Here is a 22834-nt window from a genome sequence, read left to right as displayed (position 1 = left end):
CCCCCACCCCGCAGGCTTCTGTCTCTGCTTAGACTCCCTCTGTGGCTATCTGACTCTGCCCTCTCTCTCTCTCTCTCTCTCTGCCTGGTACTCCGGCGGTGCCCCCTCCCAAACATCCTTAGACTAGGACACACGTGCCCGCTTACTTTCCATCTCCAGCTCCCCTGTCTGTGGCCTCCTTCCTTCCCTCCCCCAGAGCAAGCCTCAGAGTTCCCGTTCCTGGCTCTAACTCATCAGGAGGCCTGCCCAAAGACAGCACCACCGGGGAGAGGATAAGGACCTCTTGGGGGTGGATTCCTACAGCGCTTGAAGCACGGTAATAGGGCCCACGGTCTGGGGAGCTCCATCTCCTCCCTTTCTGTTGGCCAGGGACCCCCAGCTGGGCTTAACCCCCTGTGCTTAACCCCCTTTGAGGCTCAAGCCGCAAAGAATTTTCCCTATGCCCTGCAGGACGCTTCTTAGCAAGTCTGGGAACCAGGTGCACCCCTCCGCTGGCGGCCAGGACAGAGGGTCGCCCACAAAGTCCTCTGGAGGAGCGGTGTCTGCCTCTGAAAGGACTGAGAAGTACAGAAAGACTTCTGCAACACGGGTTGCTATGAGGAGGGAAAACAGGGAGAAGTGCTGGTGAGCAGACCAGTCTGAGAGATTCTTGTCCTGATGTTGCCGTTAGCTGGCTGTGTGAAGTCCAGTAAGTTGCTTTCTTTCTCTGGGAGTCACTTTGACTTGTCTGCAAACCAGAAGGTTGGTCCGGTCTGTGGCCTGAAAATGGAGAGACCTATGGGAAGGAAGAAGGGTGGGGTGGGCAGCGAGGGAAAGGAGTCAGGGGTCTTCTGCCTCTGAGTTCCACCTCCAAGGGGTAGGGAGAGCCACTTCCCCCCTGCAGCCCCTTCCGTTAGCACCCTCTAAACTCTGGACATCCTGGCTAAACAGCTGCCTTCTGGGCCTAGGACGGGGCCTTCGTGTGCTCTGGGTTCCAAGGTTCCATCGAGGCTGTCAGGCCAGCAGATGGTGGGGTGGGGAAGAGCCTACCAAACGTCTCCCGGGCTCTCGTCCTCCTGCGAGGCGCTGGGGAGCCAGGCCCTACTGGGTCCCCTCACCTGACCTTGTGCTCTGGGAAGGTGACCTTGCCTGGGTCTACATTCCCAGTTCCAGAGGTGGTAGTCTCTCTGGTGTGCTTCCTAACGTGCTCTGTCTACTCAGTGGTCCCATGCCTGGCCTCGCCCTTTCTCGTCACTTTAGGTTATTTTCCCCAAAAGTCCAGGAAATGGGAAAGAAAAACGACTTTGTTTATTTACTCTCAGTTGCCTTTTGGACACTGATTCCTGAGCAGCTTATCGGGGGCCAGGAAGAGGGCTGTGGCATTTGCTTCAGGCATCCGAGGCAGAGGAGGGGATGGGGCCCCTGACTTGGGGAGAACACTGATCCAGCTGTCAGGCTTGGGGCCTTGGGGGAGAAGAAGCATGGAAGGAAAATGTCACAGAGCAGCACTTTTAGTTTGCCTTTTTAGCAGAACCCTAGTGCTGAGTGTGGGGGTGGGGGTGGGGGGGCAGTTACCAACCTCTTGACTTTGCAGGGGGGACCCACCTAGGGGCAACCCCGGGCATATTCTTTGTGCTTACTTAAGGGAGGCAGAGAGAGTTCCTGGGCTTTGGAAAAATCAAAGGCTCCCGGATTCCTAACCTGTGTCTTTCCCACATTCCCAAGAGGTGTGTCCTCGGGCAGGTTGCCTAACCTCCGTGAACCTGAGATGCTGCCCCCAGTCAGCCAACAAATATTTACCGAGCACCGTTCTAGGCATCAGAAGTGACCCGTCCAAGTCCCCGCTCCCATGGAGCACACAGCTGGGCCTGAGAATATGCGGTGATAACACCAGCCTCCTGGGGGTGGCTGGGAAGGTGACCACCGACCCAGGTGGTCTCTGAGTGCCCAGAGGGTGCGAGTGGCTGAAAATAGGTGAATAGATGGCTGCTCTTATTGGGAGGTATGTGGCCCCATCCACTTCTCAGGCTGGGGCTCCTACCCCTGGGGAGGGCCCCACTTAGTGCAGGGTTTGCATCGGGACTCCCCCTCCCCCCACCTCCCATGGACCCGGCTGTGCTGAGGTCACGGGTCGCCTCCAGGACCCCATAGTCTGGGCTCTCTCGGAACACCTCCCTGACGAGGAGCCCAGCGCCTCTAATAGCTTGAAGCCTCTAAAAGCTTTGACCACAGCTCAGTTCATACTCCCTGCAAGCCCTTTGAAGCGCTTCCTTCGAACTTGCTTTGCATATTCTGGTCAGATCTGAATCAGACTAGCAGGAATTACCCCTCTCGGTACAGTCTAGGTGGCTGCCTTAGCTTGTCAGTGACGTGAAGCCGAGTTTGATTCCATCACAGGGAGCGCCAGGGCAGCAAGGCGGTAGAGCCGCCGCCCTCTGATGTAGGGTGTAGGTGTGGGTGAAAGAGCAAGTAAGGCAGAAGGGGCAGGGGAGAAAGGCTCAAGTCAGGTTCTTCATTAAAAAATAGTGCTCTTTATTATAAATTACTGAAATGTTTCTGTTTTGAATATAAATATAAATATGTGCAAAGTCTGACTTGGGTTGTTGGTATTTTGGTAAGTTCTTCAAGCATCTCCTGTCAGCCTCGAAGGCCTGGGTGGGGGAGGGGAGGACTGGAGGTGGAATCTTTATAAAAGACAGAGTGATTGAGGCAGATTGTAAACATTATTAAAAAACAAAAACGAAACCCAAACAAAATAACAGGAAAAAAAAACAAAAAAAAAAACACCCCAACACACAGCTGCCCCACCCAGCCCAATACCTGACACAGAAAACTTTGTGTTTAGTTTTCCCCAAAAAAGAACAGTTCCAGGTAATTCCATCCCCGCTACATTACTGTAAGTTTTCACTGATCAGTGCTATTGCAGAGCGGGAGCAGCTGGGTGGCAGGGCCTCTCGATGACTTCCTGCCTGTACCAGTCCCCCAGGGTGAGGAGGGAGGGCTGTGCAGGGTCTGGGGGGCTGTGGAGCCTGGTGGCTCTGCTCTGGCCAGAGCCCAGGCACCACTGGCCAGCCAGTACCCACTGGGCTGGCATTCTTCCTGCGCTCAGGTGGAAGGCATGGATCTCTGCCCCCCCCATGCATCTCTGACCGCCCCCGCCGAATGGTGTGTGGCCGGTGTACGCCCCGCTGAGAATCTCTCGGCCTCTGCCTGGATTGGCTGAGTGTGTGGCTTCTTGTGGGCCAGTCCCTATCCATGGGACAGGGAGCATTTAAGGCAAGTCTAGCCAGATACAGTCAGGAGGCGCAAAGTAGAATCCCCCATCTTCTCTGTCCAGGATCTGGGCTCAAAGGTGGCTCATCTCCTCCATCTCCTCCAGCCCCATCCCCCAGGTGCCGAAAGGTATAGCATGGGTGGGGAAAGAAGAATTGACCAGCCGTCCATCCTCTTCCAAATGCCACTCCCCCCTTAAAACAGGGGAAGGGCCCTGGGCTCTCCGGCATTAGATGCACTCTAGGACCTGTGTTTCTGGTGGCTGTCCGAAAGGGGAGGAAGAGGGGGAGCGGAAAGGTCCCCTTCAGGCCACCCCTTGCCCTTCTCCCCTGTGTCAGAGGTGGAGCAGGCAGCCACCCTCCTCACCTGGGCTGGGCGATGGGGGTGACCATTTCCTTGGCCAGCCGGTAGCCCTGGGCCCCTGAGGCGCCCTCTCTCTCATCCACCCTTTTCCAGGCCCGCGACCTGCTCAGATTTAAAGCTCTGTTTAAAACCAAATCAAAGAGCAAACAAGTTCCGTTGGAAAGTTCGAAGATTCCCCGGCAGTTCTCACCAGTTCAACACGCCCGCAGTGTCCCCCGTTTGGAAGCGCAGGGGGGTCGAGAAAGCGGGACAGGAGAGAGAATCCACTGAGGTCGTTGCTGTGGTCCCCCTGGGCCCGCCGGCTCCTCCGGAGAAACTGGCGTGGGGGAGGGGCGCTCAGGTGGCTCTCCCCCTCTCCTCAAACACATTCCAGGTACCGCCCGCCCAGTTCTGCCGGGGGAGGACCGGAGGGAGGGGCCTGTCCGCCCCCTAGCTCACCCAGAGCTGCAGGACTCTCACGGCTGGATTCTTGTGCTTATGCCATGTGCCATGGAGAAGAGGGGACCCGGGCCCCTAGCCCCTACCCCTGCCCTTTGCTCTCTAAAGGGGGGCATCGTACTGGTCCAGGAACTCCCGAATGGGCCCAGGCAGCTGGGTGACTTTCTCATAGGAGTCCAGGTGGCCGTTAACGGTCTTCCGACAGAGATGTTGGAGAGTGGCCACGTTGGAGGAGAGGGGCCGGCTCAACACCAGGGGGATCTTCTCGCCCCCCGAGTAGATGTAATAGGCTCTCCTGGGGGGGCTCCCCGGGAGCGGCTGGGCCGACGGCTGCTCGGGCACCTCGGAGGAGGGCGAGGAGGAGGGTTCAGTTGGGGGCGAGGAGGAGGGTTCAGCTGGGGGCGAGGAGAAGGAGGGGGCGCCGGAGGGCGGCATGTAGTGATGCACCAGCTTGAGCACGCAGTCAAAGCGGGGCACTGGCTGCGTGCTCCGAGGATCGCTCTGCAGCGAGAAGCTGCCCCCCTCGCACTGGATGCGCAGGTTCTTGGTACCCGACTGCGTCTTGACGCTGAGCGTGAAGAAGTGGCGCTGATCCGAGCTGTCGCGTATGAGGAAGGTGCCCGCGGGCTCGGCGCTGAGCAGTAGGTTCGCCTCGCCGCCCGTCACGGCGCTCCAGTAGAAGCCGCTCTCCTGCAGCTTGCGCACTGCGTTCACCACCAGCTGGTACTCGCTCTTGGAGCTGAAGGTCTTGAGGCGCAGGCTGGTGTCCAGGGGGCGGCTCATCCCGGCGGCGGGAAACTTGCTGTGGGTGACCATGGCGCACGGAGCCAGCGTGGATCTGCGCGGCGGCGGCTGCAGCTGCTCGGCGGCCTCCGCACAGCGGCCGCTACCGCATCCCGGGGAGCTGCGGGGAGGAAGGCGCGCGCCGCGTGAGTACCCGGAACCCTCCAGCGCGCCCGGCCCACCCCGGCTCCCCTCCCTCCGCCGAGCGGCCGGGACACCAGCTGCCCCGGAGGCGCTCGCCTGGGCCCTCGTTCCGACCCAGACACCCCACGGAGCCCGCCCAGCCCCGGCCTCCAGGCAGCCCTTTCCCCAGCGCGCACTGGGAAGGCGCCGAGTGGGAAACTCGGGCGCGGAAGTTGGGTCTCCAGGAGCGTGGCCGGGGTGGGGAGCGGGAGAAGGGCCCCCGGGACGCTCTGGACGCCGCTCAGTCCGGTGGCCCCGGGCGGCAGGGACGGAGAAAGAAATCCGAGGCATGGGGGTAGGGAGGGGACACGAGAAGCCCGAGGGCCCCAGCCTGGGTATTCCGGGAACCTGGGATCTCCGGCTTCCATCCGCTCTGCCCCCTATCTCGTCCCCTCCCTGCCGGGAATGACCCGGGAAGGGGAGGGGAAACCGGGAAAAGCTCCCGGGACTAGTGAACCGACCCCCCCTCCACGCCGCGCCCCTCCTTCCTACCTGGTCCCAAACCGAAGTCTCTGGCCTTGGGGCTGCCCCTCCTACGGTCCCCAAGGCGCGGCGGCAGCGCGGTGGCCAGCGGTGGCCCGCGCTGCGCCCAGATGTTGGCGGTCGTGAAGTCCACAAAGGGCCCTCGCGCGCGCGTCCCTCGGGCTTCGCCGGGACGCCCGCCCTGCCCCCTGCGCGCCCCCGGGCTGGTCGGGCGGGGGCGAGGCGAGGGATCGCGGCGGGAGCTGGGCCGGGCGGGCGGCGTGCGGGGCCGGAGTCGCGGCGGCGGCGGCGGCGGCGACGGCGGCGCGGGGAGTCCGAGTCGGAGCCGGCGCTGAGGCCGCGCTCGCGGGTATATACGCGGCCGCGGCGCCCCGCCCCCCGATTCCTGGAACTGCGCGGCCGGCCTTCTTGTAATGTTTAGTCACTACTCGCAGCAATGAAAGGCTGTGCGCGGATGGGAGGGAGGGGCCGCGGGCGACCGAGGGCGGGCCGCGAGCAGGGCCAGAGACCCGCAGAGACGCGCGCAGAGACAAAGCGCAACGCGAGGCAGCCGGGGCGGCCGGCGGGCTAGGCGCCAGCCCCGGCGGCGCGTTCCTGGCAGCGGCCCCTCCCCCGCGCGCGCTCCGCCCCCAACTTCTCATTCACACTTTCCCCCTCCCTTCTAAGAAGGCCAGTTTCTGGCAGAGGCGGGGGCGCCGCTCCCAGAGCGCGGGCAGTTCCAGGAGGCCGAGCGGGAGAGGCTCCCGGCTCCCCTTCCCTTTTCTCGGACCTCGTGGGGAGACCCCCTCGCCCTCCCGCGCCCGCCCGAGATCCCGATCGCGGCCCCAGGAGGCCCATGCCTGCCTCAGGGGAACGGGGGACACCCCAAGGCCGGGCCGCGAAACTGGGACCGGACCTGGGAGCCCTGGGGGGTGGGGACGCCCGACAGTCACCTGTGGGCATGTCCCCGAGGTGAAGCCGGGAGTCCTAAGGGTGGAGGGGACGCAGCCTGAGTGGCTGCTGTCCGGCCTCAGCCCATCGGCCCACCGATAGGTTCTTTGCCGATGCAACACGGGTGCCGCCTCCCACCACCAAAAAAACACAAACGCAAACAACAACCGCTTTCGCACTTCTGGGTCTCCAAACCTGCGAGGTGAGGTGTGGGTCCGGCCAGGTGCTCTTAACGCGGCGGGACTGGCCCGAGGGCGAGCGATGGCCCCACCCCGCGCCCCGCGTCCGCTAGAGGGCGCCCTGGGGTTTGCTAGTTGGAGCGGAGTTTGGTGCTGCTCTCCCCCCCACCCCCAAGCCCTGGAACGGGAACCCGAAGGGGCGGTGGGGAGGCTGGCTCAGGAGCTGGGGCGGGAGGGACCTTCTCGGGGGACCGAGGAGAATTCACATCACAGTCTGGAGTTAGACCTGGGAATAAAAGGCTAGCAGTGGAGGATTTCCGGAAAGCAGTTTTCACTTCAGCCCGCTTCCAGATAGCCCGGGACAGCCTAGAATGTGCGCCCCCTCTGAGTGTCGGGGCCCGATCTCTCCCCGGGGGTGAGGAGAGGAGGTGATTGAGGTGAACAGCGGATCTGTTCTTGGTCACGTCGGCGTGGATGTGGGTGGTCTGAGCTAACCAGGGCCAGCTTTACAAAGGATGGAAAATTTTGCCATCTGTCCCCAAACAGGCAGTGCGGTGCTGGAGTCGCCTGAGAACTAGCTTAAGTGGCACTTAGATTGTCATCTCTCAGGACGCAGGGGCTGAGAGCTTTGGACGCTGCCCTTTTCCCAGATGCCATGCCACAGAATATAAGGACTCAGAAAGGAAGGGAGAGACCCTCGGGAGTTTAGAACTCGGAGACACGGCTCCTTTGCTTCTCTAGGAGCTGATAGGCACCTCACTGCGCCTCCAACTTGCCGCTGTGTCTTCGCTCTGTGTCATCACTTCTCTCCCCCACAGATGTCAGGGGACTAAGTGAGATGTGGTCAGGACACCCAGTCTCTCTGGAATTCAGCTTTGCCATCCGTAAAGTAGGAATAATAATCTTTTCCCATCAGAGATCTGAGATTAAAAAGACAAGAAAAGATTCTGCACATCAAAATATGCTAGACATGGAAGTAATTCAGTGCAGTTCCCCCTTTGGATTCTGTTAGGAGAGCAGTAGTCAGGAGGAAGTCTTGTTACTCCTGCAGAGGGGGAAATTGATTTATTCAACACACTTCACAAATATTGGACTCTATGTACCAGACATGGTGCTGGGCATTGACATATAATGACGAATAAGACCTAGTCTTTGCCCTCCAGATACTTGCGGGCTAATGAAATGGATTCTCCTTCTTTGTAGAATCAGGAGTTCATTCTTTTTCTCATCCATTGCTTAGGAGGCTGCCACCATGACCATCCACTGCTGTGCTGAGCCCCGTGGAGGACAAGGAAGGCTCACAAGGAATAGCCCTTGAGTTAATGGATGAGAAACTGCTTTGTAAATTACAAGGCTCTGGGGCTTCCCTGGTGGCGCAGTGGTTGAGAGTCCGCCTGCCGATGCAGGGGACGCGGGTTCGTGCCCCGGTCCGGGAAGATCCCACATGCCGCGGAGCTGCTGGGCCTGTGAGCCGTGGCCGCTGAGCCTGTGCGTCCGGAGCCTGTGCTCCGCAACGGGAGAGGCCACAGCAGTGAGAGGCCCGCGTACCGAAAAAAAAAAATTATAAGGCTCTGACACAAGTTAGATTCATTCAACCATTCCAAAAACCCTCACTGAGTGCCTACCTTTGCCAGGCATGGGGCAAAGCGCTGGGAACACAGAAGTGCTGGGTGAATCCTGCAGGGATACAGGGGAGGTGAGGGGACATGGGACCCCCAAGTGTTGAGCGTCATGAGAAAGAGGTGGTTGTAATTATGATCCTATGAGACTGTGATCATTCATTCTTGGGGGGAGAGGGGGTCAGAAGTGAGGGCGGGAGAGATAAGGAGGAAGAAACAGCCCCTGAGCTTGGGATTCCCCGGTCTGGTTGGAGGGACTCATACCTCTGAAATCGGTAAGTCCTAATATCAACAGCACAGTACCCAAGTGAGCCTGGGCTCTGCCAAGGGCCAGCAGCAAAGGCTGCATGACTGGCGGGGAGCATAGCGTGGGCCCAAGAGTGCCTGGATGATTTAAGGAGCAGAGAGGAGGGGCAGGGTCATCACGCATGCCCAGCGGCCTGAAAGAAGCTGTCCTGCTGGAGAGGGGCAGGGCTCCCTGCATACTGACTCAGGAGACTGAACTGCTGTCCGGGCTCCACAACCCAGTAGCTGTATGACTTTGGGCCACTGACTTTCCCAGCTGTGCCTCAGTTTCCTTATTTGTAAAACGGGCTGATAATAGTACCTACTTCATCAGGTGGTTGTGAGGACTGAGCCAATGCATGCAAAATGCTTAGGATGGTGCCTTGCACATATTAAATGCTCAGTTTATGTTAGCTATAATGATTTTGAAAGGTCTTCGGGGAGAGGGAGGAGAGGAGGGCTGAGCTGCTGCAGCTTGGGCCACTAGGGGATACATATGGCTATAAATGGCTTTATGTTTTGGAGAGCTATATATCTCCTATATAAGAGATATTCCAAAAAGCTGCTTGTCTTCAAACGATTCAGCCAGTCACCAAGTTTCCCTTTGGCTTTCTAATATCTCCAGGGGGTTCCCATTGCCTTTGTGGTGAGTATTCGTCTGAGGCTCTCTGCTCCCTCTCAGCTTCATCAGCTGCCTCTGCCCCACTGACACCTCAAGCTCCAGCTACGTGGAGCTCCAGGCTGTGTCCAGAACGTTCCCCAGGCCTGGGTCTCTGCATGGCTGCTTCCCTCTGGGTGGAACTACCTTCCACACCTTGGCTGATTTCTACTTTTCCTCCAAGATTTGGCGGAGATCAGTGTAAACTTCCAGGGTAGCTCCTTCTATGCTGAAACACGTGCCCTACTCATCCCCTGTTAACCTAGAGGAAAAGGACGATAGTTGATTATTTTTTTCCTATGGAAGCCTAGAAACTGGTACGTAGAAAGTGCCCAATGGCTCTTTAAATAAGGGATTGTGTCGCCTTCTGTTTTCCATCATTTTTAGATACTACTGACTGCTTTCTTCTAGAGTAGCTTTTGGTCTTTTCCTGAAGGGCTCAGGAGCGGCTGTTCAGCTGGGAAGGAGGGTATAGAAGCCCCTGTGTGGTTGGTGGAGACTATTAGGCCTGCTAATCAGAAGACAAAGGGAGTGAAGACTCAAACTTTGCTGGAAAAGTCAGGGAGGAGAGATCGGGACAATACAGGGCACACTCCCAGACTCCTTCTTCCAGGCAAGAGAGATGCCCAGACCAGGGCAGATTTGACCGAAGGCACTTTCCCTGTCTGCTGGGGATGGGTAGTGGTGAGAAACCATTATCCAGGTCTGGCCTCTCTGCCCCTCCATGCTGTTTCCCTGGTTAAGGGATTTCGGAGCCTCCTGCCTTTTCAGAATCTCTCCCTTTGCAGCATTTCTTATGAAGTCAGAATCCCATTTCCAGGCAAAGGTGCTTGGTCATAAAGATAATAAAGATATTCATTCATGATGGAGGGGAAGTACACAGCGGTTTCAGCTGCCCATGGGGCTTCACTTACTCATGGTGTGTGACAGAGGATGAACTCTTGCCCAAGCCTCTTAGATGGGAATGCTGGTGCCTGTGGGGTGGTCACAGGAAGCTCTGGCGCGTCTCGGTGAACACGAGGTCCCATCCTTGCACACATGATCTCCGTATCCTCCGGGGGCCAGCCTGGGCGTGGGCACTAACGTTGCCATTGTTCTGTTTGGTGGCTGCCTTTGCAGCCAGATGGGTTAGGAGACTGGCCTCAGACCACAGGAGTTGCTCAATACCAAGCCCCAGGCCTCCCTGTGTCTCAAGACTAGTGGGCTTTCTACAGCGCAAGGAGGCACCCTGGGTTCAACTGCCCGGTGGCCTGATATTCCTTATCCCACGTTGATTCTGCTTCTACTACATGCCAGTTAGTTGGGGAAGCCTGGGGATACAATGGTGGGGGAAAGACTGGTTCCTTCCCTCTGGAGCTTCTAGGCTAATGTTGATGGTTACAGGAAATAGGCAGGAGGCAATGAGGTCTCTCCTCTCCTGCCCCCCTTTCTCTTGGACAATTTGGAGAAGATGGGGGGAGTGTCTCACCTGACCTCTTGGAGGCCCTGCCCCTCGCCCCCCAGTGAGTCTCTCCCAGGGCTGGGCTTCCTTGGGCAACTTAGCCCCTCTTAGTTGAAGCCCCTGCCCACCGGGACTGATGGCGGGAGCCGGCCCTGCTGGCCGCAGGGCAATGGCAGGGATGACCTTTCCTGTGCAGGAGGAAAGGTCCGAGGGTCGCATACCAGGCTGACCCCGACCTCTCTCTTTCCTGCTTTAGACAATCCTGAGGGGCGGGCGCGGGAGGCCTGGACAATGGCCCGCAGCCGGAAGTGCCATTCCAGTTTGCAGGCCTTTGTTTCTGCCGGGAGGGGCGGCAGAGCTAATGAAAAGGTTTATGGCTCAGATGTCTGTGAGCAGTGGAGTTCCTTCTGACATTCCAGGCCCAGCTGGCCTCTGGCATTTCCCAGAAAAAGTGCCGAGGGAGGGAAAGAAAACACTTTACCAGTCCACCCACTTACCCACCCTGCCTTCTCAGATTCCTCTCCCTTCTGGTACTCGGGCTGGGTCTCAGCTCAGACCCCTGCCCGGGGGCCCCAGTCCTGCACCCACAGAGGGGGTAGGGGGTGGGAGGGTGACTCTAGGAGGGCCTGGAGACTACGAAGTGTGTGGGGGGTATCTGGGAGGGGAAAGAAGGTTCTTCCACCGGCTCGAAGAAGAATCCACATCTGTTCCAAGTTCGGAGTCGGGGGTAGAAAAGGAGGGGCGCTAGCATCTCGCCAGTTATCTCCCCAGACCCCAAACCAACCAGCCCTGCTCTGTCCCGAGCTGGGATGGGAATAGTCTCTGTTTGCTCTGAAGCGGCTACTGTGCACGCACCCGTGCGTGCCCTTTCCTGCGCCCGGGAACAGACACCGGGGTAGCGGGCAGTTCTGGGAAGCGAGGCTGTGGTGAACCATCTGGGCTGTAATGCAAATGAAGCCTGGACCGGCGCCTGGAGCTGAAGTGGCAGTGCCCCGAGAGGGAGAGCCGGCAGGGGGGTGAGGATGGAGGCAGGCTCCTGGGCTCCAGATGCCCTTGGAGAGCCAGGATGCGTGGGAGACCAGGTGGATGCAGGAGTCCGGCTTGCCCTACAGTAGCCAGCTGGGCTGGCTGCTGGAGCACAGCGGTGGGCAGCCCTCGACCTACCAGGCTTTTGGGTCAGGTGCTGCTTACCCTCTCTCCCTGGGCGTGCACGCAGCATCTGAACTGACCTCCTGGGCCTGCACTCAGGCTCCCTGCAGTGGCAGGGTTGCCACGAAAACCTCCTGAGTCCCCCATCGAGGGGTGTGACACCCCTAGGAAGGTCCCTGGCTCCTCTGAATTTGAAGCACACATTGGCACGCACTGATTCTTGGACAAATTCAAAGGGATGTGATGTATCCTCTCTCAGGCTCCCAAGGTCCGGAACCAGCCGGGATGGCAGAGAAGTGGCTCAGAAGGAGTGGGAGGTGGGAGTCTCCAGCAGGGACAGAGGTGAGATTCTAAGGTATGACATTGGGGGCTGGCTCTCCGAGTCCCTTGCTTTCCACCTTGCTGCACTCACCTGGCCTCACATGAGTGGAGTTCAGAGTGTCTTCACCTGGGTACGTGAACTGCCCCCCGCCCAGGATTTCATAAGACCCCGATAATTATAAACAAAATGCTGCTGGAAGTCCAGGTTTCGGGGGTAAGTGGACCTACTCAGAGTCGCTTCTTGCTCCTGCAAGACTTACTTTACAAAACCATTCATTCGCTCATTCCTTTTTTTTTTTTTTTTTTTGACAGTGCCCCACGACATGGGGGATCTTAGTTGCCTGACCAGGGATCGAACCCGTGTCCCAGCATTGAAAACGTGGAGTCTTAAATACTGGACTGCCAGGAAAGTCCCCATTCATTCATTTCTTTAAGAGGTAACTTTTGAGCACCTGCTATGTGTCAGAGATTGGTCTGCGTGCTTGGAGTTTATCGCTCTGGGCCCTCATGGAGCTCAGGCTCTCTCCAGAAGTACAAGGTTCTCCCACAATTGATGTCATGATTAATCAATTTCGACTGTGCTAAGTACTGTGCAGGAGAAGTCACAGGGGCTGTGAGCATATTATGGGGACACCCAGTCTATAGGGGGGCACATCTGAAGGGAACCCCTGAGGAAGGGACACGTGCAGAGTGATGGGAAGCCGAGGTCTGGAGAGGTCACCTCCCCACGTCTCCCAGCTTGTAGGTGCTAGGAGCAAGCAGAGTCCGCGACAGGTGCACCACCAGCATCAGGGCGCCTGGGCTCTGCCACCAAGCATCTTTCCCACTGTCCACTTCTGTCTCATTTGTCACTCTCCCTCCCACCCACTAAAGGCCTTAGTCCCCAGCTTCCGAGCTCAACCTGAGGCAGCTACGCGCAGAGAAGATGGAATATTCGACTCCATTCTACTGTGGGAGGTGGGTCAGGCACAACCTCTAACTTCTGGAACTTTGGAAAGCGAAAAGATGTTTCACGAACAGGCAGGACAGCCTCATGGTTCAACATTCAAAAGGCAAAAGGTACAGATGAACTGTGACCTTCTACAGTTATCCTTCCTCCTGTGGTATCTGGGGCATTTTTTTTTTTTTTTTTTTACAGATCAAAAGATGCCTGTGAAGTAGTGAGCTACAGGCTGAAGGAAACCCACAGATGCAGTGGTTGACCTGTACAGAATTTAACATTTTTGAGGCAACATTTAAAAATCTGGCAATTTCACATCCATATTTGAATTGGGGGCTTTTGGGGAACAATCTGGCAGGTCTGGTGGGCCCTCTAGATGGGACCTGGGCTCTCCAGCTCAGCATAGCCCACCACCCAGGATGACTGCCCTCCCCCCACTCCCCTTCCTGCCAGGAGCTGCAGGCATAGATGTGGCAACTCTACCTGGCTTCTGTCTTCCCACCTCTCTAGGCTAAGGCGTAAGGAGGATGATTGACTTTGGGGGATTTCCTTTGAGTCTCTTTCCTAACTTCCAGGAGACTGGAAATAAATCAAGCCTGAGCCTGGGAGTCCGGAGCCTCTTCTCCCACCTGCTGGGGCCTGGTCTGATTTGGCCTCATCTCAACAAGGAGACTTGTCCTGCTGGAGACTCTGGTACCAGTCCTGGGGCACACCTAGCCTCTTGCTTCAAAGCACCATGAGGGCTGGGCAGGGAGAAGCAGAGGAAGGTGGGGCAGGGTGGGGTTTTGCCAGGAAGCCCCCCCAGCAGCTCACCTCCACCACCCATGTGGCTCCTGGGGAGCCTGGGATTCCCTGGGACATAACTGGCCACGGGCCGCAGTGTCTCCCCAAGGGCTGGGCTGCTGGCTCACGAGGAGGCCTGCAGCTCCCGGTTGGGGTGGTGCTGGCTGCCTGCCACACCACAAGAGGCTGAGATTCCCCTGAAGCTGAGAGCTGCATTTATTTCTCACCGGGACAGAGAAGCGAACTGGCTTGCTCTGCCCAGGAGGCATTTCCAGAAATCTGGGCTCTGACTTCTTGCTGATGAAATGCCAGATTATCCTGGGCCTCTTTGTGGCAAGAGAGCCATTGAGCAATAGGTATTTTGTTTTGCAGATGACAAGATTTTTGACACTGAAAAGTTTAAATGACAAATGCAAGAACCTTGACCGCTTCTCCACCCCTACCAGCAAGGTTGCTGGTTTGAACTCAGTGTTTGGACAAGTTGTTCTTCACAACCCGCAACTCCAACTTCCTCAGGTCCCTGGTGCCAGAAGACCTCATCTCTCCCTGTTTTAGGGCCATACAAGCCCGGTGGGGCCCATGCCAGGTCCACTGCTGCAGCCCAGGGAAAAGCCATTTTCTGAAACAGACGTTGGCAAACTATGGTGCAGGGCTGGCAGGATGCTTTTGTAAATAAAGTTTTATTGAAAATACAACCACACTCATTTCTACTGCTTGTGGCTTTTGCACCAGACTTGAGACTGAGACTGGCCCCCAACGTGTGAAATATTTACCACTGATCCCTTTAAGAAAATATTTGGCAATCTCTGCTCTGGGGGAACAGACGCCTGTCTCATGCCAGGGAGGACTGGGGTCAGGTCTTAGTTTTGGGGGGGAAGAGTATCAAGGGCTGGAAAAGATCAGGGTAACAGCTCAGTGGGGAGAACATATCCCAGGGAGAATGAAGGCAGGAAAAGGGCTGGTGGCCTGAGGGGAGACCGAGGGCTCTGTGAGCTGCCACATTTGCAAAGTGATCTGTGGCAGCAGGTCAGTAAAATCCCAGGAGGCCAAGCCACCATCGCCCCACCCTTGGCGGAAAAGCACAAGCTGGCTGGTTCCCTCCTGCAGCCGGGAGGCTTCAGAGCTCACACCTCCCGCCATGCATGCATTTATCAAACCAGCATGAATGAGTCGGCTTCTGGTGCCAGGTCCTCTTCTGGGTGCTCGTGCCTCAGTGCTCTAAGGCCTCAGATTTGGGGGCGGGGGGGGGGTGGCGCAGGAAGACAAAAGACACGGCAATCAACCAATGAATAAGATTAGATCACAGTTCTTAATAGAGAGAAAATACAATCCTGTTATGGGGCCAGGCGGGCCTTTCTAGGGGAGGGAGAGCTTTAGACAGAGCTCCGAAGGATGGGGGGTGGGGGGCAGCGGTGGAGGACATTGTAAGCAGACAGAACAACTAACACAGAGATCCTAGGGCAGCAATGTGTGGGGGGAGTTTGAAGGGTGGTAAAAAGGCCAGGCTGGTGAGGCGGGGCGGTGACGGAGTAGGAGAATGGAGGGGGAGGCAGGCTGTGGCCCCAAGGCTGGTTTCATGCCATCCTTAGTACCTAGGCTGCATTCCCTACAAAACAAGAGTGCGCTCCTCAGAGGCAGCCCATCAGCCCCCAGGTCAAACTAACCTAGGAGAGTTTCTCATCACCGAGGCAGGAGGTGGGCTGGCCAGCCCCTTCCTCCCTCCTTCCTGGATTTGCAATAGCCCTGTGTTTGGGAGAGACCCTTGCTCACAAAGCAAGTTCTGGAAGGAAGGGCTTTCCTCTCACACTGGCATGATTTTCGGTCCAGGGAGTGAATCACAGACAGTGAGGCACGGGCCCTTAGCTCAGGACTTCCTGGTGTTTCCTGCCTGGGAGAGCAGCCCTGCTATCAGGGGCAGCAGCCCACCACTCCCTGACGTCAACTCTCCTTTTCATGAATGGGTTTCCTTTTCCGTTTGGGAAGACATGATCTCGGTCATCAGTCCATCGACCCTGTCATTCTCACCCTAGCACCTCCTGTTTGGGAAGAAGCAAGCAGGCTAACGAGAAGGCAGTGGGTGCAAACAGGAGGATGAGGGAGACTCAGCGGATGGGCTTCCGAGCCACCGAGGGGTTTCAGAGGACAGATGCTTTCTCGTCTGGGGTCATCAAGGTGTGACTTGAGAACTCCCAGCAGCTGTCGTCGTGTCTGCCCAGACTGCCTGTCCTCCAAGCAGCTTGGGGGTGCTCCCAGGCAGACTTTCTGGGCCACCTGTGTTAGCATGACTTACCTCCTCTACTTATTCTCCCTAACTAGTCCAGATGAGACTTCTTGGAGGAAACAGTGCTTGTGTGCTGTCATCATGTAAAAATGTAACCGTCTAAAATATTGCTCAATCCCTGAAAACCATTATTTAAAATTTTTGCAACTCTAAATGTGTGTGTTGTAGGGCAAAGTCATAGTTGCCTCACTCTGGTTGTAGCTCGGACTGTTTCAAAGTAGCCAGGAAGGCCAGAGGCCCTCGGTGTGTGGCTTCAGAAAGGACTGGGGTCATTGTCTGCTGTTTATACTTAATGTAAATACTCCTTAGTTTAACTTACAGTACTGTCAATATCTCTGTGTGCTACTATAGTTTACTTTAGATCAGAAATTCCCAGTGGGATGGTACTATGGCTGTTTGTCTCAATACCTCTCCCAGCAAAGCATCACATTGCGCAAAGAAGCTGCCAGCTGTTTTCAGGACGGTTAGGATGCTCCTGTGGTCCACATGGTACTCATTGCCCAGCATCATGGTGCAGCCATTCAGCACCTTGACCCTGCAACTACCCTGTGCCAGGCATGGTGCAAAAGTGGAACCAAGCAAGGGATAGTTTCATTCTAGTTCCTGGAAATTAGGCAATTTGATGATTCACCACTTCTCACTTGGAAGAGTTGAATCAAATTTCGCCCTGTATTTGTAAAGCTATCTGAACTTAAAGGAAAAATTAAAATCTGAAGTCCTCTCTGATTGTAAACAATTTGGAAACTCTTAAATAGCACCAAATAAGCAATGTTAACATTTTGGTGTATTTAGTTTCAGTCTGTCTGTACCCACACTCTCAAATTTTTAACAAAATGGGATAAGCTCTATACTGCTCTTTGAAATCTAGATTTTACTCTTAATTTCATTAACCATTCTTTTTTTGTGTGTGTGTTACGCGGGCCTCTCACTGTTGCGGCCTCTCCCGTTAAAGAGCACAGGCTCCGGACGCGCAGGCTCAGCGGCCATGGCTCACGGGCCTAGCCGCTCCGCGGCATGTGGGATCTTCCCGGACCAGGGCACGAACGCATGTCCCCTGCATCGGCAGGAGGACTCTCAACGACTGCTCCACCAGGGAAGCCCGAGATGAACATCCTTGTAGGGAATGTATAATTCATTTCCCCGGGTAATTTGTTGAAAGCAGAATTCGGAATGTTTTGTATCCTGTGTGTCCATATCCTTTTAACCACACAACACCTCCCCTCACCACCATAAGTAGGATATGATTATCTCCTACAGCTTTTCCAGTTTCCAAGTCCCAGCCTCTGTGGATCCTGCCAAGGAACCACATGATACAGATGAGAGTCATCCGTTACCTTTTTAAAATCAGCTACAAAAAAGTGCTCTTGGCTGTAGGGATGAGCTCCTTCAGCCTCTTTGGCCATGGAGCCGTAGTTCCCAGGGGCGGGTTACAGCGTGTGTATGCATTTGGGCGCATGGGGAGGATGGAGGGGTCTTCACGGCATCTAGACTGGGTGAGCTGCTCTGTGCCCTGGAGCTGCAGGCCCAGGGCTGACAAGGTGAAAGATGGTTCCGCCTGGGTCTGGTGGGGATTTTCCGTTCTCAGTGCGCCCGGGTGAGTCAACGGTCACCCACTTCTGTACATCTTAGCTAACACCTTGGAGCAGGGGCTCGGCCTGTCAGGTCCAGCCTGAACTTGGTCGTGGGGTCTGACAGGTGATGCCCCTCACTCTCCACCCCCATCCGGTATCAAGACCGAGTCAGGGGATGCTGGTGCCCGCGCCCTACTCCTCCACGGCCTGGTCCCTGCGTGCAGCACACCTGCGTCCCCCTGGCGGGAAACTGAGGCTGCGGGGTGGGTCCGCCTCCCCTCCAGGCTCCCGCGCGCCGCCCGTGTCCGCGCGCGCGGTTGTCAATAAAGTTCTCGCGCGCCGGAAGCGGAAGCGGCGAGTCTCCATGGCGGCGGCGGCTACGGCGGCGGCGGCGGCGGCGGGGCCGGTGTTCTGGAGGCGGCTGCTGGGCCTCCTGCCTGGCCGCCCTGGGCTGGCCGCTCTCCTGGGGCGCCTGTCCGACCGACTCGGCAGGAACCGGGACCGCCGGCGCAGGAGGTGAGAGAGCGGTGGGGCTGAGGGCGTGCCCGGCCCCGACCCTCATTCCGCGCTCCCGGCGTCGCGGTGAGCTCTCCGTATCCCCGCGCGCGGGCCCGCCCGGCCCCCGCAGTCTCGCCTCGCCGCCGGCCTTCCCGGGGTGGGGGACCCCTCCCGAAGTCGGTCGGGCCGGCCCGGGGCTGAGGGGGGCGAGCCCGGCCTCCGGCCTCCGGCCTCGTACGGTGAAGCGAAGGGGCTGTGTGTGCACACCCGGGGCGGGGGGATGAGTTCGTGCGTTGCTTTGGGCCCCGGGGTGTGTGTGTTGGAGAGTCTTCGCGAGAGACACTGTTTGGGTCCGGAGGGGTCTTTTCCTTAAGTAATCCTAGCTGCGAGGTGACTTGACGGGAGTGAATCAGCCCTGCTGGGATTCTGTGCCTGCAGCATTTCTCACATCCTGCCAGAGAGGGCTGTGAAGCAATCCTGAGTCAGGAACACTCAGGCCAGGGAAGAGGAACCACTTGAAACCCCTTTTACACTTTGCAAAGGGCCTGTGTTCTGGAAAAGTACTGAAGTGAGTTATGGAAATAGTGAAGTAGGCTTTGAAGCAGTTCGCTCAGGCAGTGGTCTATCGAAGTAAACATTTGCCAAGTACATGCTGACCTAAGAGGCCTGCTGCTGTTGCTAATATTAAAAAAAAAAAAAAAAAAGACTTATGTGCAAGTAGTTTTCTTGTTGGAGAGACTCGAGCCTTACGCTTGTTTCTTAAGAAAAAAAAATCTTGGAACTGCGTCTTTTTGCAGAGTTTGCGCCTTAGATTTTTATCTGCTACTAGGGTGAGATGTGACCTTCTGGCCTTTGGTAGAGAGATCTGTGGTCCAGTCATGTGTGCTGATTCTAGGTATGGAAAGGAACTTGCTTCTTATTGGGTTACTTTGGAAGATTTTCAGCAAAAATTCAGGTTTCACTTAGGGGAACTTTTTGTGATAGAATCAGCCCAGGATGGAACTCTTGGAAGCTTACTGATCAGAACGGCTTTAAGTTTCACATCAGTGAACCCGGTGGGAGTGGGGTGTAGAAGAGGTGGCCTCTGTTCTCTGTAATTGGTGCTTAGCAAAGACCTGTTTATTCCAGTGGGTAGTGAAGTCAGATGACTTCTACGTCCTGGTATCAAACCACTGAGAAATTTGGTTTAAAGTTTCAAAAAATGTTCTCAAGGACGAGATGTTTAGGCCATTTTGTCATTTCCCTTGTATGTATTTAAACTATACAGAAAAGTACTTCATGATTAATCACTGTTTAACATTGGAGTTGATTACTAAAGGCTGTTGGGGCAATCGCCACAAATTCTTTTAAGAAAGACATTTCTCTTGAGTGTTTTTCTGCAGGGGGGGGAGGGCAGTGTGGCCGTGGGGATAGTCTACATTGACTTCTTAAAAGTCTTTTTTGTAAATAGCATTAGTGGATGCAGGACTTGTGGCTCCATATTTCTTCTTGATTAAGTTGGTTAAGGCTGTGGGTCAAAAATTAAACCAGGAACTCAGTTAAATCACAGACATAGAAACACAAATGTCAGAAATTTGCGTCTTTTACTCCTTGGAGGTGATGCCTATGCTAGGACGGAGGATAAATGTTTTGAGCAGTATTACTACAGTACTGTGGGGTTCTGACCCTTTCTTTGCCTTATTTGGTTTGCAGATGTTTTCTGCTTCTCTGTGGCCTGGCTGTTTGGGGTTACTCATGTCTGTATGGCCGCTCACCTCCAGTGGCTGCTGACTTTCGTTTCTTCTCTATTGTTCAGTTGCACCAACCAATTCCTCATTCCCCGAATGATGTGGTTTCTTGTAACTCTGATCATTGATTCATTGATAATAGTTCTGTGTAGCCATGAACTTATTTTAGATTTTAGCTTGCCAGTCTGACTCAACTGTTGGAGTGCCTGGTGAATCCTCGTGACTAGCAAGGGGAGTGGTGAGAGGGAACAGTTCTTTACTGCAGTGGTTTCCTTTCAGTTATAGAGACAGCCATAGTGACAGAGAACTCTATTTAAAATTACTTCTAGGGGCTTCCCTGGTGGAGCAGTGGTTAAGTATCTGCCTGCCAATTCAGGGGACACGGGTTCGAGCCCTGGTCTGGGAAGATCCCACATGCCGCGGGGCACCTAAACCCGTGTGCCACAGCTACTGAGCCTGCGCTCTAGAGCCCGTGAGCCACAACTGCTGAGCCCGTGCACCACGACTACTGAAGCCCGCGCACCTAGAGCCCATGCTGCAACAAGAGAAGCCACGGCAATGAGACTCCCGTGCACTGCAACAAAGAGTAGTCCCTCGCTCACTGCAACTAGAGAGAGCCCGCGTGCAGCAATAAAGGCCCAAAGCAGCCATAAATTAATCAATTAAAAAAAATTACTTCTAGGGCTTCCCTGGTGGCACAGTGGTTGAGAGTCCGCCTGCCGATGCAGGGGACACGGGTTCGCGACCCGGTCCGGGAAGATCCCACGTGCCGCGGAGCGGCTGGGCTCGTGAGCCATGGCCGCTGAGCCTGCGCGTCTGTGAGCCTGTGCTCCGTAACGGGAGAGGCCACAGCAGTGAGAGGCCCGCGTACCACAAAAAAAAAAAAAAAAAATTACTTCTAATTAGTGATTTGGAAATACTGCTGTTTTTTCTTAAGCAGGCATCTGACTCATTACCGTGGACAGCTGGATTCATTCACTCATTCAGCATGCGTGTATAGAGCACAGCTGTGCTGTGCTGGGTACCAAGGGAACATACATAGTCCCACCTTCATGGTGCTCAGACCCATAAACAGACAATAGTAAAGTAAGGTAGGAAAGGTCATGGCAGCACTAAGGCACACCTGGAAGTCACAGAAGGCTCCCTGGCGGTGATGATCTTGGAGCTGTGTTTTGGAGGTGTGTAGGAGTAGGCTAGGTGAGGAAGTGGGGAGCCAGTGTTCAAGGAAGGATAGTGAGTGATGTAGGTTGATGGTGGCAGCGGCGGTCTAGGCCTGAGGGGGTGGGGCTTGTATGAAGTCATGGACAGTGGGAAGAGAAGAGAGGGCTGGACTGGAATCAGCTCTGGTGGGGGTGTGTAGGGGGGTGCTGAGGAGGTAGCTCATGTTTCTGACTTGGGTGACTACATGGATGGTGGCATGCTTCACTAAAACAGGGAGCGAGAAAGAGGACCAAGTTTGGGGGATGACGATAAGGTGAGTTCAGGGCATGTCCATTCGTATCCAGGTTCGTATCCAGGTGGGTCCAAGTGGAGGCGCTCACTGTTCAGGTGAAGGGCGGGTCCGGCGCTCAGGCGAGGAAGACAGAAACTTCAGGTAGTTTCTTGGAGTCATCAGACTACACAGAATTGACTTGTTATTTGGGGTATGAGACCTGGTGGAAAATGTGTCAAGAGGGCGTTAGTCCCTAACTGAGTTTGCTGACATACAAGGAAATATTTTCTCTGTGGTCTCCTTTTTCTTTTTTTAAAAACTATTTTCAATTTGAGCTATGTGTGCAGAAAAGTCTTTATTTTTGAAACCCAAGTTCTATTTTCTTTATTTTAGGTGTGTGTATGTATGTGTGTGTGTGTATGTGTGTGTATGTGTGTGTGTGGGGTGGTGGTGGGGTGTCCTAACTTTCCCGAGTGTAAGAGGGAAACATAACCAGCAAACTGTTCTTATTAGGTTTCCTTACCTTGTAATGCCAGCTCAACATACTCTTATTCTACTTCTTAGTGGTTTCTACTCTGAGGGACCACCAGGTTTCCAGAAATTACTTTTTCTCTGAGTTTTCTGATGCTGGGACCCAGTCCTCCTTATTCATTAGAGTTCAGTAGCGCCACCTCTTGTATTATAGCAGTAGAATGGGTGGGAGGGGGGATATTTAGAATCAAAGCATGATTTCCCCAAATAATTCAAATTTGATCTTGCAGAGAATTAAAATAAGATTTGCAGCTGACTGACTTGTAAATTGTAGCTTTATTAGGTTCATATTAACCTGAGTACCCTCTGAGCACATTGCTGCTGCTGCTGAAGTAGGCTGGTCAGTCAGCTGTGTGCTCATAGATAGAAACTAGCCTGGGATTGAAGCGGTCTGATAGATAATTCCCTTGTAAACACGTGATCCGAGTAATGTAAATGAGTCGTTTTCACTGCCGGGAAGTCAGGCTGGTTGCAGCAGTTTGGATTAGTAGAACGTGTGAGTGGTTCTCGGCAGGCACTTGGCTATGCCTGGTGCCTTTGGCTACGGAGGTGTGTTGTGGGTTATAAGTATATGTTAGGTTTCTAGCCCCTCGATGTAATCGACTTTCTTTTGGACAAGCCAAGAGGAGAGTCAGCGTGTTGCCACATGCTGGCAGCCCCGGCCTCGTGCCGGCCTTGAGGGAGCAGCCATTGGTCTTCTGTGACCTACGGGAATTCACACTCATTTCCCTTACTTGGGTTTAGGTCTTGCGTTAGTCAGGAAGGGCTGCCTGCTGCTGGGGCTGCAGGAAGTTTCGTCCTTTCGTGTAGTTTTTCGAGCCTTTTTCAGGAAGTGTTATGACTTGGTCTTTTCTCATCACTTCACCTCTTTACGTTTAAATGTGTGTGACGGGGGGAGGGTGGGTTTTTCTTAAAAAGTAGTTTCTGAAAATATTGCAATCCGGAGAGCTCAGTTTCTTTTAAAACATTCTTTCTTTTTTCGTCGTT

General features: G+C 55.2%; 2 protein-coding genes and 1 long non-coding RNA gene across 14 annotated transcripts in view; 2 read left to right on the top strand and 1 right to left on the bottom strand.

The window, feature by feature from the left end:
* The window catches only part of LOC132510857 (uncharacterized), a 50946-nt gene extending 36481 nt beyond the window's left edge, over window positions 1-14465 (top strand). The window contains exons 3-6 of the long non-coding RNA XR_009537449.1: window positions 12023-12105; window positions 12397-12521; window positions 12958-13143; window positions 13535-14465. This is a non-coding gene — a long non-coding RNA (uncharacterized LOC132510857). The remainder of the gene's footprint in view (window positions 1-12022; window positions 12106-12396; window positions 12522-12957; window positions 13144-13534) is intronic.
* Window positions 2488-5764, bottom strand: SOCS3 (suppressor of cytokine signaling 3). 2 transcript variants are annotated; one of them, XM_060133304.1, is made up of 2 exons: window positions 5512-5764; window positions 2488-4957 (listed from the first exon to the last, which is right to left on the bottom strand). In XM_060133304.1, the coding sequence occupies exon 2, from the start codon at window positions 4867-4869 to the stop codon at window positions 4156-4158; it is 714 nt and encodes a 237-aa protein (XP_059989287.1). In that variant the 5' UTR covers window positions 4870-4957; window positions 5512-5764; the 3' UTR covers window positions 2488-4155. The 2 variants fall into 2 exon arrangements, with proteins under 2 accessions (XP_059989287.1, XP_059989286.1); XM_060133303.1 differs by lacking the exon at window positions 5512-5764 and having other exon boundaries at window positions 2488-5494.
* A 3540-nt stretch (window positions 14466-18005) lies between the features above and the next one.
* Window positions 18006-22834, top strand: part of PGS1 (phosphatidylglycerophosphate synthase 1) — a 108488-nt gene continuing 103659 nt past the window's right edge. For 10 of the 11 annotated variants that reach the window (XR_009537629.1, XR_009537627.1, XR_009537628.1 and 7 more), the window contains exon 1: window positions 18006-18175. Coding sequence is in view for 6 of the 11 variants with exons in the window: in XM_060134749.1 (XP_059990732.1) it covers window positions 18024-18175 (152 nt within the window). In the remaining 5 variants the exon portion in view is untranslated. Of the gene's footprint in view, window positions 18242-22834 lie in introns of all 11 variants that reach the window. The other variant, XM_060134754.1, reaches the window with a different exon arrangement.

The sequence above is a fragment of the Lagenorhynchus albirostris genome, chromosome 20 (genome assembly GCF_949774975.1).
Source record: "Lagenorhynchus albirostris chromosome 20, mLagAlb1.1, whole genome shotgun sequence".
Lineage (NCBI taxonomy): Eukaryota > Metazoa > Chordata > Mammalia > Artiodactyla > Delphinidae > Lagenorhynchus > Lagenorhynchus albirostris.
The sequence above is the reverse complement of the archived record's forward strand: the minus strand, read 5'-3'. Positions and strand labels throughout refer to the sequence as shown.